The sequence below is a fragment of the Sarcophilus harrisii genome, chromosome 2 (assembly GCF_902635505.1).
Source record: "Sarcophilus harrisii chromosome 2, mSarHar1.11, whole genome shotgun sequence".
Classification (NCBI taxonomy): Eukaryota; Metazoa; Chordata; class Mammalia; order Dasyuromorphia; family Dasyuridae; genus Sarcophilus; species Sarcophilus harrisii.
Genome location: NC_045427.1, coordinates 651,111,117 through 651,128,837, shown reverse-complemented (window position 1 = coordinate 651,128,837; position 17,721 = coordinate 651,111,117). Strand labels below are relative to the sequence as shown.

At 42.7% G+C, this 17,721-nt stretch overlaps 1 protein-coding gene across 4 annotated transcripts in view; it reads right to left on the bottom strand.

Moving 5' to 3' along the window:
• MINPP1 (multiple inositol-polyphosphate phosphatase 1) overlaps positions 1–17,509 on the bottom strand; it is a 30,222-nt gene extending 12,713 nt beyond the window's left edge. The window contains exons 1-4 of one of the 4 annotated variants that reach the window (XM_031956977.1): positions 17,452–17,509; positions 10,600–10,797; positions 5,453–5,550; positions 1,894–2,027 (exon numbers count right to left, since the gene is read on the bottom strand). In XM_031956977.1, coding sequence (XP_031812837.1) covers positions 1,894–2,027; positions 5,453–5,550; positions 10,600–10,797; positions 17,452–17,494 — 473 coding nt within the window. In that variant the 5' untranslated portion in view covers positions 17,495–17,509. Of the gene's footprint in view, positions 1–1,893; positions 2,028–5,452; positions 5,551–10,599; positions 10,798–14,555; positions 14,579–14,784; positions 15,431–15,849; positions 15,994–17,451 lie in introns of those variants that run through there. The other 3 variants (XM_031956976.1, XM_031956975.1, XM_031956978.1) reach the window with 3 other exon arrangements.
• Between the last annotated feature and the right edge of the window lie 212 nt (positions 17,510–17,721).

The following is a 17,721-nucleotide window of genomic DNA, read 5'->3' as shown; positions in this document are numbered from 1 at the left end:
ATGGCTGAATAAATTTGTTGTGCATGCATGTTATGGAATATTATTGTTCTGTAAGAAATGATCAGCAGGAGGATTTCAGGGAGGCCTGGAGAGACTGACAGGAACTGATGCTGAGGGAAGTGAGCAGAACCAGATCAGTGTACCCGGCAACAACAACTGTTGTCAACTGTGACAAACTTGGCTCTTTTCAACAATGAGTTGATTTAGGCCAGTTCCAAGTGATTGGTGATGGAGAGAACCATCAGCACCCAGAGAAGGCTGTAGGGACTAAGTGTGGATCATAACATAGTATTTTCACCTTTATTGTTGTTCTTTGCTTGCTCGTTTTTTTCTCTCATTTGTTTTTTTTCCTTTTTGATCTGATTTTTCTTTCATAGCATGATAAAAACAGAAGAACTCATTTCCCAGAGTTCTTTTGCTGGGTGTAGCTGGTTCTCTTCATTACTGAACAAATGGAACTGATTTGGTTCATCTCATTGTTGAAGAGAGCCAGGTCCATCAGAATTGATCATCATATAGTATTGTTGTTGTCGTGCACAATGATCGCCTGGTCCTGCTCATTTCACTTAACATCAGTTCATGTAAATCTCTTCAGGCCTCTCAGAAATCATCCTGCTGGTCATTTCTTACAAAACAGTAAACAGTAATATTCCATAACCTTCATATACCACAAATTTATCAGTCATTCTCCAATTGAAGGGCATCCATTCTATTTCCAGTTTCTAGCCACTACAAAGAGGAAAAGCTATTATTTTTTAAAATCGTGCTAATAGGGTTTGATGCCCCAACTTCTTAATACAACCTTAAATTATCTTTATTTCAACAAAAGACAAAAAAAATCGAATGTTCCCATGCTATTTGCAAATTTGAGTACAATAATTTTGAGCTGTTTGTTCCTTCTCTGAGTAATTCACTGCTCAAAGGTACAGGACTTCATTTCTAAGTCACCAACAGAGTTTTTGGGCCAAAGCCTGATCACACAGAGTCTTTGAATTTACTGAGTTACTTCTCAGTCAAATAATAAAGCTGAAGCCAGAGCCAGGCCTGGAGAATGGGCACTTGTACAAGAAGGACAAAAAATTCAATTTGGAGGCAGAGATGAGAAGGACCTTACCTACTAGTACTTGACACACACAACTAGATACAACCAGGGGGAGGGTGTGTGTGTGGAGGGCACATGAAAAAATGTTCCCATCCATTTCAAGGCTCCTCCTAAAAATGGTACAAAGGAGCAGGGACTCTGATTTACACAGCCATATTCTGGAAAGGTGACAAACCCACCAAATTGAAAATCTCCAGTCTCCTTAGCAAAAAGGTGTTATCTAACGAGGGAGAAGATGAGGAAATGTGTTGTTTTTCCTATTTCTACAAGGCCAGAGATTATTTAATTTTAAAAGAAAGAAAAATTTGTGAGTCAGAGGCTCTCAAATTGAATTCTTCCTTGGCTACTCCATATATAATCTTGAGTCTTATCACTTTCCTCTCTAGGAACTGATGATTTCTTGGAGTTCTACCAAGATCTAGGCCAGTGAGTTTGCTTCTCAAGGAGTGACTTAACAGATCTCTCATGTCAGTCTCAATTCCCACTGCTGTCAGTAAGGGACCATCTAATAACCACTAGGGGGCAGAGCACACATTTCATTTACACTGAATAATCTCAAAGGATTATCTAATAAAGTTCAAAGGCATCTTAAATTAAAAAAAAAATAGTCACAAATGCACGTGTGCATTTGTTGGATATTAACACATTTTGTTAGCTAAATAGGCAACTCAAAAAACCAACCAACCACACAAACAAACAATAAAACAAACATAAAACAAAATAATCTCCTTAAAAGGCCAGAGTAAGACTGACAATGACTGAGGCATTCCTTGTTTTTCAAACTGACTCACCTTTGTCTCTGTTCAACAGCTTCATCCAAATGACGAAAAATGTGCTGAAAGAGGCTGCAACTGGATCGACTATTGATCGTGTAGCCATGCCCTCTCTTCCAATACTGCTTTAGGTCATTCAGGTATTCCAGCACCTGAAAGGCACATTTTTAAAAGCTCCATTCTATTTTTCAAGATCACAGTTACTTACTCCCTAACAGACCAGTTATTGGCAGGTTCCTGAGCAGCACACCCACCTGAAGGGGCTAAGCTGCAAATTTGTGCTGAGGTTGGGAGCTGCTGCCTCACTAAGGCAGGGACAAGACTCTTCTCAAGACCCTCCTGGATAGGGCAGCTCCATTCTGCTTAACCTCAGGTCAGACTACCAACCATAATCTTAAAGAAGAACGATGATATAGCATATGGATTACAATTCTGTAATCAAAACAGATTGAAACAATATTAAAAGTAACTATAACTAAGCTGTGTCCGTCCAATCTGAGGTCCCTCAGTCTCTACAATCACCTCTGGTACAGCCTTGTGTACGTATGTATAGATAGATACAGATAGAGACAGAGAGACAGAAGTAATAATCATTTGCAAAAGAACACTTCTAGGCACCATTACCTTGGGAAAGAAGGGAAGCCAAAAATCTACTGTGCAGTCAAAGAATCGATCCAGATACTGAAGACTAAAGGCAACTTTTGGAGAGTGAGTTTGTCTTCCTGGCTGCTGCTTCTAGTTTGGCCTGCTTATCCACTGATTTCTCTTCCTGCCTGAGGCAGCTGGGCCGGACCATTAGAATTGCTGTACACACAGCTGAGATCCAAATGCAAAACAGTTACCGTATTTTTCCTTGAGGATACCTGTGATTTCATCTGTACGAGGTTCTTCTGTATGAGCAGACTTGTTTCGGGTGTTCCCGGCCAATTGGACAGTGGTCCACCACCCCACGCTGCCAGACTCTTCTATAGTCTCTTCATGCAATCCGGATATATTTGTTTTTAATATTTCCAAGGCTCCCTGTTACTCACTGAAAACCCCCAAGGCCCTAACAGACTATCGTTCGCCACCTGGTGGTGAACTAGTAAAGTGATGTTACAGGTTAGATGGGCTCTCATGGGCTGCCCTGAAAAACCTCACTTTCCTTTCTAACACACAGTTTCTATGGGAAACTATGTTCTGAATCCTAGGTAACTATTTTTCAAATGAAAAGGATCAATAAAAATGCCATCTACATCCAGAAAAAGAACTATGGAAACTGAATATGGATCAAAACTTAGCATTTTCAACTTAGTTTTTTGTTTGTTTGTTTTTTCATCTTTTTTCCCCTTTTGACTCTTCTTGTACACCATGACAAATATGGAAATATATTTAATAAAACCACATATTTTACCAATATCAGATTGCTTGGTGTCTTGAGAACAGGAGATGAGAGGGGGGAGGAGGGAGAGAGAGAGAGAAAGGGACAAAGAGAGAGGGAGAGAGGAAGAGGGAGGGAGAGGGAGGGGGGAGGAAGAAAAAAATTGTGGAACAATAGTTTTGATTTGTTTTTTTATAGAATAGCTTTTCATTTTTCCAAATATATGCAAAAATAGTTTTCAACATTCACCTTTGCAAAATCTTGTGTTCCAATTTTTTTTCCTCCCCCTGCCCAGACAATAAACAATCCACTATAGATTAAACACATGCAATTTTTTCTAGACATATTTTCATATTTGTCATGCTGCATAAGAAAAGCACATCAAAAGGGAGAAAAAACACAAGAAAGAAAAAAAGAACAAGCAAACAAACACCACCACCAAAAAAGGGGGGAATGGTACTACGCTTTGATCCACATTCAGTCCCCATAGTTCTCTCTCTGGATGCAGATGGCTCTCTCCATCACAATCTATTGGAATTGCTCTGAAACCTCACTATTGAAAAGAACCACATCTACCAGAACTGATCATCGTATAATCTTGCTGTTGCTGTGTACAATGTTTTCTTGGTTCTACTTACTTCACTTGGCATCAGTTTATGTAAGTCTCTCCAGGCCTTTCTGACATCATACTGCTGATTGTTTCTTAAAGAACAATAATATTCCACTATTCAGTCGTTCTCCAACTGATGAACATTCACTCAATTTCCAGTTTCTTAATACCACAAAAAAGGCTGCCATAAACATTTTTGTACATGTGGGTCCTTTTCCCTCTTTTAGGTCTCTTTGAAATAGAGACCCAGTAGAGACACTACTGGATTGAAGAATATGCACAATTTGATAGCTTTTTAGAGCATAGCTCCTAATTGCTCTCCAGGATGGTTGAATCAACTCCACTAACAACGTAGTAGTGTCTCAGTTTCCCCACATCCCCTCTAAAATTCATCATTATCTTTTTCTGTCATCTTAGCCAATCTGAGAGGTATGAAGTGATAGCTCAGAATTTTCTTAATTTGCACTTCTCTAATCAATAGCGACTTAATACATTTTTTCATGTGACTAGAAATGGCTTTAATTTCTTTGTCTGAAAATTGTTCACATAAGTTGATCATTTATCAATTAGGGAATAGTTTGTATTCTTGCAAATTTGAGTCAATTCTTTATATATTTTATAAATAAGGACATTATCAGAAACACTGGATGTAAAAATTTTTTTGTAGCTTTCTGCTTCCCTTTTAACCATGATTGTATTGGTTTTTAATTTTTAACCTTTTTAATTTAATGTAATCAAAATTATCCACTTTGCATGTCATAATATTCCCTACTTTTTTTTTGGCCATAAATAACTTTCTCCCTTGGAACAAAAAATCTTACAAAAATGAATGTTGAAAACTCTCTTTACATGTATTTGGGAAATAAAATACTATTGAAAATTGTTTTTTAAAAATAGGATCTGCATATAGAAAAATATTTAAAGTAGCTCTTTTTTGTGACAGTAAAGAATTAGAAACTAAGGGGAAGGAGGAAAGAGATGTTTGTCCATTAAGTGGGGAATGATTGAACAAATTGTGGTATATGAAATAATGGAATCTTGTGCTATAAAAAATGATGAAAAGGACGGTTTCAGAATAATCTGGGAAGAACTGATGCAGAAAAATGTGAATAGAAACAGAAATACAATTTATACAAAAACAGCACTGTAAAGATAAAAAACTTGAAAAGCATGAAGAATGCTGATCAACACAATAATCAAAGTGATTTCAGAAGACAGATGAAGAATGCTGCTATTGACCAACTGACACCGAGGTAAAGAACATTTAGGAGATATGGCAAATGGGGTATATCTTGCCTGATTATGCACATTTGATAAAGATTTTGTGTTTCTTCAATGGAGAGATAGAAGAGAAAAAAGTGAACTCAAAAGTTTTATTTAATAATTAGTTTATCCAGCTGTCAAAAATAAGTCACATATACTACTGTTCATTCGAATCCCTTTTTAGAAGACCCATTCGTTAAATGGAAAAGAAGCAGAAGCACAAAGGTCTCTTTACCAGAATACTGAGTTCCAAGTTGGCCAGCACTAAATCAAGCTTCTCACAATGTCTCTCAGTACTGAAGTTGTGCCTGAGCAACTAACATAACTGCAAAATTAACACTTACCTTAGCATCATCTGTGTCAAAGACATCGCACCAGGGGGACTGAATGTCTCTAATAGCCAGGTCAAATGAACAGGAAAAAAAAGCAACTTGGATTAAATCTGGTGAAAGAAAGCAAAATGTTTTGAGTTATAATTTTTTGATATTAAAAAAGTGGAATGTCAATATTTCTTTGTAAAATAAAAGGGTTGGACTCGATCACTAAAGTCTTTCCAATTCTGAAATTCTACGATTCTGTAAGTTGTACTAAAGCAAGGCGTTTTTTTCTACTGGGATCTACTGGGAGAGAGAGAAAGAGACACACATACAAAGAGACGAAGGGGGGAGACCACCTAAGAGACTATTACAACAGGTCAAGTTTAGATGAGAATTTGAATCAAGATGTTATCTGCAAAAACAGATATTTCGAAGATATATCTGCTAGTCATCAAAGATAGAATTAAAAAGGAAGAAGGGAGAAGGAATTCAATGAAACTACCATGATGAGGAATAGGGGTGATTAAGAAAATGAAAGTTATCAGAAATGAAAATTAAAAATTCAATGACTTAGTCTTTTATTACTAAGAAAGTTATAATGTTGAAAATTTGCACCCTATTCTGACTTATTTTTTTGTCTCTAAATTGCTGATCTACTGACAACTTATTTAGTCTAACATATGTATAATGTGTTGTTTTGGAGAAAAAAGAACAACTAATAGACTGTGATTTGTGAGGTTTTTATTATATGAAGTACCAATATTCACAAGTCTATTTTGTCAGAATTATGATGGGCATATAGCTGGGCAAACTGTAACATCTATGGACTTCGGGTTTCTCATTTTCAAATGAGACCTAACGTATAAGTGCATTTATCACATCCTCACTTGAACTTCATTTCGTTCATATTTACCAAATCCTCTTCACTTCAGGACTAAACCAAAGTAAATGGAGTCAGTCCCCTACCATCATTTCCAAGAATGATTTGAGTTCTAGAATTATCTCAAGTATTTCTTCATACAAAAAACGTTTTTATTTATCCAGCTGGCATGTATTAAATTCGACCTGGGGGGTGGGGGAATGTCATCAAAGCACTTAATAAACTTTATAGCACTTTACAAATAAGTGTCCAAAAATGGCCATTTTTATATTTACACTGGAGTAGTTATATATACAGGTAGAATTCCATTTAAAGAACAAAATGATAAACACACAGTTCTATGTAAAAAAGAAAGAAAGAAAGAAAGAAAGAAAGAAAGAAAGAAAGAAAGAAAGAAAGAAAGAAAGAAAATTTCTCCATTTACAAAAATGCTACTCCCCTTTTGTAGTGGCAAGGAATTGAAAATTGAGTAAGATGCCTATCAGCTGGGGAATAGCTGAATAAAAATCTGGAATGCAATGCAGTATTATTGTTCTATAAGAAAAGATAAGCAGGCTGATTTCAGAAAAGTCTGGAAAGATTTATATGCACTGATGTTGAGTGACGTAAGGACGTAAGGAGAACCAGAAGAACATTGTACACAGTAACAGCAAGATCATGTGACGATCTTGAGGGACTTTGAGGGACTCTTCTCAGCAATGTGGTGATTCAAGACAATTTCAATAGATTGTGAATGGAAAGTGCCAACCACATCCAGAGAGACAGAACTATGGAGACTGAATGTGGATAGAGGCATAGTACTTTTACCTTTTTTGTTTGTCTGCTTTTTCTTTCTCATGGTTTTTTCCTTTTGTCTGATTTTTCTTGTACAACATGACAAATGGGGAAATGTTTTTAAAAAACATTTTAATGCCCTATATTAGGATTTTCAAAGGAAAAAATTCTGTACAAGAAATTCTTCCCTATATAGCAGTCAAACTATTGAATAGTTACTTTACTTTCAATATATTTACCGTATTTTGATTCCTAAACAACAGTTAAACTTTGAAAAATAGTTTCAGAGGGCTACAGTGGGGAAAGGGGTGGTGTTTCTGAGAGGGCAAACAGTGAGTGTTTCTTCTTGGAGGGAGAAAGCCAAGTAACATCATGTATATCAGTGCTGTGAAGTTCAAAGAGGAAAAGGGTCATTAAACTATATATAAGGGTCCAATATGTGGGCCCACATTTTCTTGGGATATCACACATTAACATCATCTGTGGTCAGGGGCATTATTATTTATGACATTAAACATTTCTCAATCCCAGTGACCCAGTTCAGGAGTGCTGTGCCCAAATCCTTGCTCTAGGTGACAGTTCTCCTAAAATTACATGTTGCTAGGAATTATCAAATATCACCTAATCTGTATCTGAAATTTTTTTTTCTAGAGCCCGAAAGCCTAGTGCCCTCAGTTTACAACTTCACAAGCAGATGTGGCCAAAAGAACTTTCTTCATGATCCTGCATAGCTGACTGTCCACAGATTGTCCTGAGGCTGATAGTTCTGCTTTTCAAGCTTGGGGGGGGGGGGGGGGGGGGGGGGGGGTGAGAGAAAGAAGAAGGAGAAGGGAAGGGGCCTTGTAGAGGTAGTTCATGCTCTCCTAGCACAGTGAGGGAAAACCCTGGAGGCTGGCTTCAATGGAGAACTAAAGAACTATTATTGTCATTACTGGGGGGATTCTCCACTCCAAAGAGACCAGGTCTCTAGAATATAATAATAGAGTACTTTGGGGTTTGGTTTTGCATTTTGACCACTGTGATGATTTCATCGATACAGAGAAATTCCACTGAAGAAACCTCCTTGACAAATGCAGGCTGGCAGCCATTCCTATAATTTTTAACTTCAGAAAAGAGCCCGGGGCAGGAAAAGCTTGAGCCACCCAGTGGCAGTCTGGTGAAGAAGACAAAGTCAGGGAAACATGGATTCACATCTTACCTCTGAAACATCCCTGCTAGGTGACTCCGTTAGGAGTAAGAGTAATAAATAATAACAACAGCATGGATTCCAGATCCCATGGTCTTAGACGAGTACAAAATTTAATAAAAGGGAAGAGGTGAGAGGATTGGAACAAGGAGAGGGAGTTCTCAAAATTGTACGTGCAGAATGAGAGGATGCTGATGATAAGGAAACTCCTTTATTGAACTTTACTATCGCTGATATGCAAATGAGTGTCACATCAAAGTGATTTCAAAATATTTTATCTTCTCTAAGTTTTTTTGGTCCCCTTTGAACTAAAATTCCACTCTTGCAACAAATTCCAAATTAGAGGGTCTGAACTCTTGAGAATGACTATCAAGTAATTGTTTATAGTTGGGAATTAATTCCTTGGCACCTCACAGAGAAAACCCGTTTCCTCATGTTACCCTTCAGGACGTCAGAGTCATGTTAGAAAGGTGGATCCTCTTCAGTATCACTTTCTCCTATATGATAAATTCCTCACTGGTCTTCTTGCCCTTTTCAGCTCTTACTGCCCACTCTTGCTCAAATCATAATCTTAATCTACCACTCCAACCTTAATATTTCTGTACTCCACCACCCATCGTGATGTCTTACTGCCTATCAAGTAGGAACATCTTATAAATAGCCAACTTTTCTAACTTTTTTTCCTACTATCTCCCTTCACATGCTCCTGCCAAATCCCACACTTGTCATGGATCACCCTCATCATCTCTAATTAGTGCTATCTTTCCTTTTCCCTAAAGCCAGGCTCAGTGTTACAACCTCCAAGTAGCCTTCCCATACTCCCCAGGCTCAAAGTCATCTCTCAATTGGAAACCGACTGGAAGCCCATCAATTGGGGATGGCTAGATAAATTGTGGTATATGAATGTAATGGAATTCTACTATTCTATAAGAAATGATGGGCAGGCTGATTTCAGAAAAGCTTGGAAAGACTTACATGAACTGATGCTGAGTGAAGTAAATGGAACCACAACACTGTACACAATAAAATTGTGATGATCAATTATGACAGACTTAGTTAGCAGTACTGTGATCCAAGATAATTCCAAAAGACTGGTTTGGAAAATGCTATCTACATCCAGAGAAAGAATTATGCAGACTGAATATAGAACAAAGCATACTATTTTCACATTTTTAAAAATTATTTCATTCTTGTGGTTTTTCCTTTTTGTTTTGATTTTTATTTTACAATATAACAAATATGGAAGTATGTTTAAAGTGACTGTACATATATAATCTATATCAGATTTCTTGCTGTCTTGGAGAGGTGAGAGGTAAGGAAGGGAGAAAAAAAAATTTGCAACTCAAAAGTCTTACAGAAGTGAATGCTGAATACTATGTTTGCATGTAATTGGAGAAAATAAAATACTACTAAGTGGTGGGGAAAGTCATCTCTCCCTCCGCCTTTTTCTCAAAGTATTTTATCTGGAGTTCACCTTTGCATCATCTTATCTCTAATTTCCTCCCCTCATCAATGATGGCCCTACCATTCCACTATCTATACTTGCTCATAACCTTGTCATCCTTGATTTCTTCCTCTGCTCTAATCCACCTGCCTAAACAACTATCAAATTCTATTTCCCAAATCATTCATAAAGATCCTGATCTTCCCACCTGACTTTGGGGACACAAACATCATCACAATTCAGATACTCAGCACCTACCCCCTGGACTATATAAAAGATGTCTCTACCTCTTATCTCTTCCACATTAATTAACACAGGACACTACTGCAAAACTGGAGGTCTAAAAACCAACTGCTTGGTATGGCAATCACAGATTTCTAATCTTTTCTCTCTCTACCACTGCTTAAGCACTCCAACTGGATCACTACCCAGCCCCCTAAACATCCAATCCTTTCTGGTCTACAAGGCTTACTCAGGCTCTTCCTTGCAAACACTGCCCATTAGATATCTCCTCCCCCTCACACTCCAGATTCAGGACATTTTATATTCCATTTGCTCATTTGTAACACCCTAATCTCTGTGCTACATTTATATGTATCCATATTTCCCTAATAGAATTTACTCTCGTTAAGGAAAAAGGCCGTCTTATTTCTCTTTGTGCCTCCCTGGACCCTCACAACAGTGCTACTGCATAAATAAGGGATCAATAAATGTGTGTTAATTGAATGGATAAGTGCTCTTTAAAAATAAGTAGATAAATGAATGAAGAAATGACCAAAAAAAAAAAAAAAAAAAAAGCCAGGATTAGCTCTGCAGGCTTCCTTGCTCATTGTAGAAAATTAACAATATTTGATATTTAAAATGCAAACAAATATAAATAAGGACCTTACCTGCATTTAAATCACTTGTTGGCACCTGCAAAATAGCTGCAACTTTTTTAATAATTTCCTGCATTTCTGGTCCATTTTTGAAGGCTTCTACATGATGAAGAGCTGAATCATTCTTTTCCACCTCAACTTGGAACTTTTCACAATGATCAAAGAACCTCATAAGTTTATCATTTATCTTAGGTGGCCCAAATTCCATATCTGAAAGAGAAAACAAGAAAGGCAAGTCTTACAAATAGGTACTGACAATTAAAATAGTTTCAGTGTAAACAGTGAAAGCCAATAACCTATTTATTTGAATGACTGGATTAAATATTTACAGCTGATAGAAGAGCTCAAGGTAGGAAATTTAACAATCCCTCCATTTGTAATAATTGTGGCTTATTTATTCATCTGGTGCAAAACAGACGAGTGAGGTGCTTTTGGAGTGCACTGAGATCATATAAGCTATGTACTCTCAACAGACAGATGCTCCCCTACCAATCTTTTCTCAATGTCTCAGCATGGCATGGAAATACAAGTTTTGAAGGGTATGGCAGGTTCTACCTCGATATCTGGCCAGGATAAAACCTGCTGTTCTAGAACAGGTTGCTGAAGCAGCCATCTCCCTGGTAGTTCCTGGGGGTTGGGGCTGCTGAAGCAGTCATCTCCCTGGTAGTTCCTGGGGGTTGGGGCTGTAAAGATTTTATGGCCTCCAGACCGAGGACATTACCAGAGATGATTTACCAGCTTTTCCTTTCTTAGTTACCAGGAATTCTAAGGCAGTGACTAGCTCTTACTGATAAGCTCAAAGACAAAAGTGATATAAAAATATTAATTCATTCCTGATAAGATTAACATCACCTTCATTTCTGGCAACAAGGAAAGATCCCAGACCTTTAATTGCAACAAGGAAGCTGAGTAGTTCTCAAGAAATAATAGATTTTTTTCAAAAAAGAAAGCAGTTTTCCCTAAGATGATTTCTTTTTCTATCAAGATTAAAGGGGGAAAAAGTAAAGGTGGCCTAGCCATGAAGATCTCAAACTGTATTATATATAAGATACTAATTATCAAAACAATCTGATCCTGACAGAGAAATGGAGTGCAGGATAAGTGGAATAGATTAGGTACATAATATATATAGTAGGTAAAAGGTATAGTAATATAATGTTCAATAGATAGAAAAATAAAAACTTTTGGGACAAGAACTCAATACCTGACAAAAACTGTGATTGGGATGGTGTGATGAAATACTACTGTACTTTAAGAAATGATAAGCAAGATGGCTCATGAAAAAAGACTTACATGAATTGATACAAAGTGCTGGGAAGGATACCAGGAGAACACTGAACATAGTTATCAGCAACATTGTATGATGATCAACTATGAATGACTTGGCCATTGTCAGCAATACAAAGATCCAAGACAATTTTGAAGGGCCTGTCATGAAAAATGCTATCCCACCTCCACAGAAAGAAGGGGTGGAATTTTAACACAGCTTGAATGAACTTGTATTGTGGGTGTTTTTACTTTATTTTTCTAGTTTTTGATCTGTGTTTTCTTTTGCAACATGAGCAAAACAGAAATGTCTTGCATGACTATACATGTAGGGAGGGGAAAACCCCTCCTCTGGGGATCTCCCTCCATCCTATCTTGTATCATACTGGCTGCTTTGCTGCTGCCTACAAATCCATCTAAGTCTATCTTCTCCAACCTTTAAAAAAAAAAAAACCTCTGGATCTGACCCCCCTTCCCCCCCCATTCTGCCTCTTCTCTTTCTCCCTTTATGTCTTCTTGAGAAGGACTTCAATGCCTCCACTTATTTTCCCTTCCCTTTCTGAACTCTCAGCAGTCTGGTTTATCATTCATCTGAAACTGTTCTCTCAACTACTGCCAAGTACCATGGTCACAAAGAAAGGGCAAAACATACAATAAAATCCAGAGCCGAGTTTAATGGGGGAGAAAACTGCAAACAGTTGTCTACACCCAGTTGTGTAAACTGGAGATAATCAGCAGAGGGATGGCACCGCCTGAGTCAGAAAGGAAGCCAAGAGGTGGTAAATGGGGAGTAGGGAAGGGGGATAGTCAGTCAAAGTGCCAGGAATCTGGGGATAGGGGCAAAGAATGGGAGGACATGAGGACAAAAGTAGCAAAGAATCAGGTTATAAAAGCTTTTTAAAGGCAGAGGTTTTACATTTAATGATGGAAGTAATGAAAAGCCGCTGAAAGGTACTGAGAAGTGGGATGACACGGTCAGACCCGAAGTTTAGGAAGGTCATTGGCAGCTAAGTGGATAATGGAGCACAGAGTGGAAGACCCTGAAGCCAAAACCAATCAGAAAGCCACTGCAGAAGCCCTGGTATGAGGCAAGGAAGCCACTTTGAGGAGGGAAGGGAGAAAGGACGAGGCTTGGCAGCCACAGGTTGACTTCACGACTAACCTCAATGGTACTTAATGGTGCACTGAGCTAGTAGATGAAACCATCACCCATACTTCCTCCAAAAAAAAACATCAACGGGGCAGTTTTTCAAGGCAGAAGCAGCTTCTGATCCTAAAGGGTGGAGGACCAAACACTGAAACAGCACGATAACCCACATCTTCCCATACTGGAACTTCTTATAGCCAATAAAACTAGCAGAGCACAAAGGTGGAATAGAGCAGATAAGGCTAAATGAACTAGAGAAGCTGGCAAAGTGTTAAGTGTCAGGAGTGAGATTAATACATGTACAGGAAAAATGCAGGTTCAAGTAAAATGATCAATACACTGAACTTGGCAGTCAGGAGGCCTGGGTTTCCATCCCAGCTCCTGTACTTAGGGTGCAGCCTGAGGCAGGCGACTTCCCCCCTTGAGAGTCTGGGTCTACATCTGCCAGCTTTACCAGAAAGGCCCCAGTCTGGCTCCCAAATCCCTTCTCACACTCATCAGGCCCTCACTTTTTGGGCAAAGCCGTTGCCCAGCTCAACCGTGATCCTCCAGCTGTCACCTCCTGCCTTGGTGCAGCCTGCCCTCCATGACTACACTGAGTCGTTCTCCTCTGCCTCGGAATCCTGCTCTCCCCTTTGGGCTCCCCTCCTCTCCCACCTTCTCTCTTCCCCTCAGTAAGGCTGCTCTTCTCTCAAATTCTCTTTCATTTCCTATCCCAGTCTCCTGAAAGAATGTAAGCTCAGAGCAGCTCCCTGCGGCTCCAGCATCTCTAGCATTGCTCCCCATCTACTCTCTCTCTTAGGTACTGCTGTTATCTCCGCCCGCAGAATGTGGGGAGACCTTCGCCGAGGGCAAGCAACCTGTTTCTCTCCCCTTTGTAAGTTCCATGCTTAGTACAGCGTCCGGCCCAAAGTACTTAATAAAATGTTCAGTGGCTTCTTGATTTAATAAACGTGTTAATAAACTTAGTGCTCAGGGCCCCTTTCAGAGACTCACAAATGACCCAACCACACAGCAAGGCTCTTAATTACAAGCCCAAGGTCGTCTACGGAGAAGTTATGGGGCAGTGACAAAGTCGGGGAAGATAAAAATGCCTGGACGGGGTGGAAGCCGCTTGCTAGAGGCGCCAGGTGGATGAGATCATAGATTCAAAGTTTATTATGACTACTACTAAAAATCCTCTTCCTAAGCCTCGGTCTTCTCATCCATAAAGTTCTCATCCATTAATAACTACTAGTGTTACAGCTTTCTCAAAACAAGCTCGCGAACAGGGCAGCCGATGATCTCAGCGTCTCCTCACTAAATTACAGTCATTTTGCAGATGAGGAAAAAGAATTAGAGGTTCCTAAGCCGAGGCCACCGAATCTAAGCGTCGGGATGGAACGCCGGGCCCCGGTCCTCTCCCCGCCGGGCCCCCGGTCCCGCTGCCCCTCCCCCCGGGCTGGCTCTGGAGCGGGCTCTAGACTGAGGTGCCGCGGCACGCCTTGGCCAGAATGTCCCAAGTGTGTTTCACGCCTCCACAACGGGCCGGCGGACAGGAGCCCCCTCCACTCACCCATCAGCCCGGCCCCGCGCTAGGCCCGAACGCCCGCGACAAGCGGGGCAGGAAGGCACGCGCGCCAGGCCTGCTGAAGTCCTGTCCTCTGACCCTCACCCCCTCCGGCCGAAGGGGGCCGCGACCGCGGGTCCGGCGGGGCTGGGGGGGGGGGGGCGGTTACCCGCGGGGAGGGGCGTGCCGCCCCCGCGGCTGCCCCCGCCCAGGGCCTCGGGGAGCGGACCCCTACCTTCGGGCTCGGGCTCCGGGAGGCCCGGGTGCAGCTGCGCCCAGAGGCCGCGCGCGAAGGCCACGGCACTGTCCACGCAGCGCGGCTTGGAGCTGGTCACGAGGCGCGCGCGGGCCAGGTCGGCGCGGCTGAGCAGCGCGGGGAAGCGCGCGGCCAGGCGGGCGGCCAGCAGGCGCATGTCGCGGCGGCCCTTCTCCACCAGCTGCCCGTCCATCCAGTCCTCGTAGGCCAGCGGCCAGGCCGCCAGCGCGCCCGTCAGCCCGGGCCCCGCGCGCAGCAGCGCGCGCAGCGCCCGCAGGCGGCCCACCTGCTTGGCCGTGGGGTAACGGGTGCCGTGGCGCACCAGAGCCACGAGCTGCAGCGGCGCGCACGGGCCCGCGGGCGCCCCGGCCGCCGGGCCCGGGCTCGCCACGTCCTCATAGCGGCTCTTGGTGCCGAAGTAGGCGCTTAGCGCCGACGCCCCACCCGCGGGCGCCCGCTCCGCCAGGGCGCAGGCAGCGGCGCAGGCGAGCAGCACGGCGGCGCCCGGGACCCCGAGCCCCCAGCGCCGCGGCCGCCGCTGCCGCCTGCTCAGAGGGAGCATCGCGACCGGCTTCTCTCGCCGCACCGGCGCTTCCGCGGGGCAGGGCGGGCCTTCCGGGCCCGGGGCCAACCGGCTGCCGCCCGGGGCGGCGCAGGCGCACGGACGCCGCCGGCGGTGTGGGGCTCCGGAGCGCCCGCCCCCGCCCCGCCTCGCGCGGCCCCTTCTAGAAAGGAGGGTCTTCCCGACGCTGGGGTGCGGGCCCAGGTGGGCTTCCAGAGTCGCGGCCCCGATAGGAGGCTGTTAGTTTGGGATAGGGCCCCCGCCCGCTGAACGAGTGAGAAAAAGGGCAGCCGGCCTTCCATCCCCCCCCCCCCCCCCTCGCTTCTGCCCCGTGGCCCCCCGCATTGTCGCCCCCGCCCCGCTCGGGGCCCCCGGTGCCGTCCTGGCAAACCTGCAAGGGCTCCTGCGTGCCCCCCCCCCCCCCCGCCCAGGAACCAGGCCAACGCGCAGGGAATGAGCCGCTGTGGGCAGCCTCCCTGCACCTAGCAGAGCTGGACGGTTCGGAGCTCGCCGCGTCCTCTTCCTCCGACGCTTTCCTGAGCTTGCACGCGGCCCGAGGGCCTCGGAACATAGTGTTTCCTTGTCAAAGGAAACTGTAGCCAATGCAAGTGATAGTGACATTTGCCACCGCAGGAAACGGTAACAATGGGCCGCAGGCTGGCTACTTTGACGCCCGAGGCTTCCGGGTTACAGAGGGTCAGGCTGGAAGGGACCATCTCAGGCTTTCGATAGGCGGCTACATAAAATATACTCTATTATATTTAACAGCTCTGGCTTCTTATCTGTCTGCTCATGCCTATTGTGGGTCGTTCTCATCAGATTAAAAGAAGTGTGAGCTGAAAGTGGAGCTTCGTGCTGAGGTCACTTAGATCCCTGAAAGGGGCTGGCCGCAACATCATCATTCTTAGATCTTGAGAGGGCTCATGGTTAGCTATTTCTTGGGCAAACAACACTCTCCGGCCCATGGGAAACCATTGTCTCAAATCTTAGGGGTCACAGCTACCCCGTGGGGCACTGAATGAGAGTGCTGTAATGGGAAGCAGAGTACAGCGCTTGTCAGCAACAAAGAACAGGAATTGTGAACGCGATGGATGGCACTGGAAAAGAAGGGGAGTCAAACTCCTTAGTGACACTTTGCCAGAGGGTGAGCTCACTCCATGGTGTAAAGGATTACTATTAAGCCACACTCAGGGCACATCTTCTTTTACTAATCCTTAAAATATTTTGACACCTTATATAATAAAGGAGGGTCTGATTTGGTTTTAACTGGGAACAAGGATTTAAACCAATGTGCTAACTCAGATTCAAATATGAAGACCGAGTTTAAAGAGATGTTTTCTGGTGTACCAATCCTACTTCCCACTACATTAATATCTGTCTGCTTTCTTCATTAATTATCTTACCCCTCAAGCCTAGAAAGGGATATTTTCAAAGTAAATGTTGGAAAATGCAATGTTCTGACAGAGTGTTCTAATTCCAATATGATTGGCTCCCATATTCAATGAACATCTCTATGCAAACGTTTTCCAACTCTATGTATATATCCAGGCATAATCTCCCTCCTGCGTGCCAGGCCCACATTTCTAACTGCCTTTTGCACATAGAGATGTGGTGCCATGAACATCTCAAACCTAACATGGCCAAAACATAGAAGTCCTTATCTTTCCCATAGAATTCTTCCCTCCAACTTTCCGGGGCACCTTTCCTTTCAAGGGCACCAAGGTTCCTTCAGTCACCAAAGGTCCTAATCTGGGTGTCATTCGTGTTCAGCTCCTCACTTAAACTCACCCCACTGATAATCCCATCTATTGTCCAATCAGACAACAATTCTTCTTCTACCTAAACAACAATTCTTGTACATGTTCCTTCTCTGCTTCTATCTTGCAAGCACCACTCTAGGGCAGGTTATCATCACCTTAATAATGGCTAACTTTCCTATTTGTGACCTTTATTTCCTTAAAGATGCACTAGGATCAATAAGGTTCCCCAATTTTTTTTAATACAGACTACCCCATTTAACATTTATTGGGCATCTATATGTATAAAGATGAGAGGCCAGGCAATGTCACAAATGAAGGGCTGACCTTCAAGATGGGGAGATCTGCTTTGACTTCTTGCCTTTTCCATGTTAGCTTCATGGCCCTGGGCAATTTCTTGATGTGCCAAGGAACACCCTGTGGCTACAGAATAGTTCTGGTCTTCACTGGTAGTGGGAAGGAGAAGGGGAGTCAAAATAGGGGGAAATTTCCTAATCCATTAAAATTATAGTTCTAGGCCAAAATACGTATGTATACACATACACACACACACACACACACACACACACACACACGTGTCTGTGCACGTGCATATCA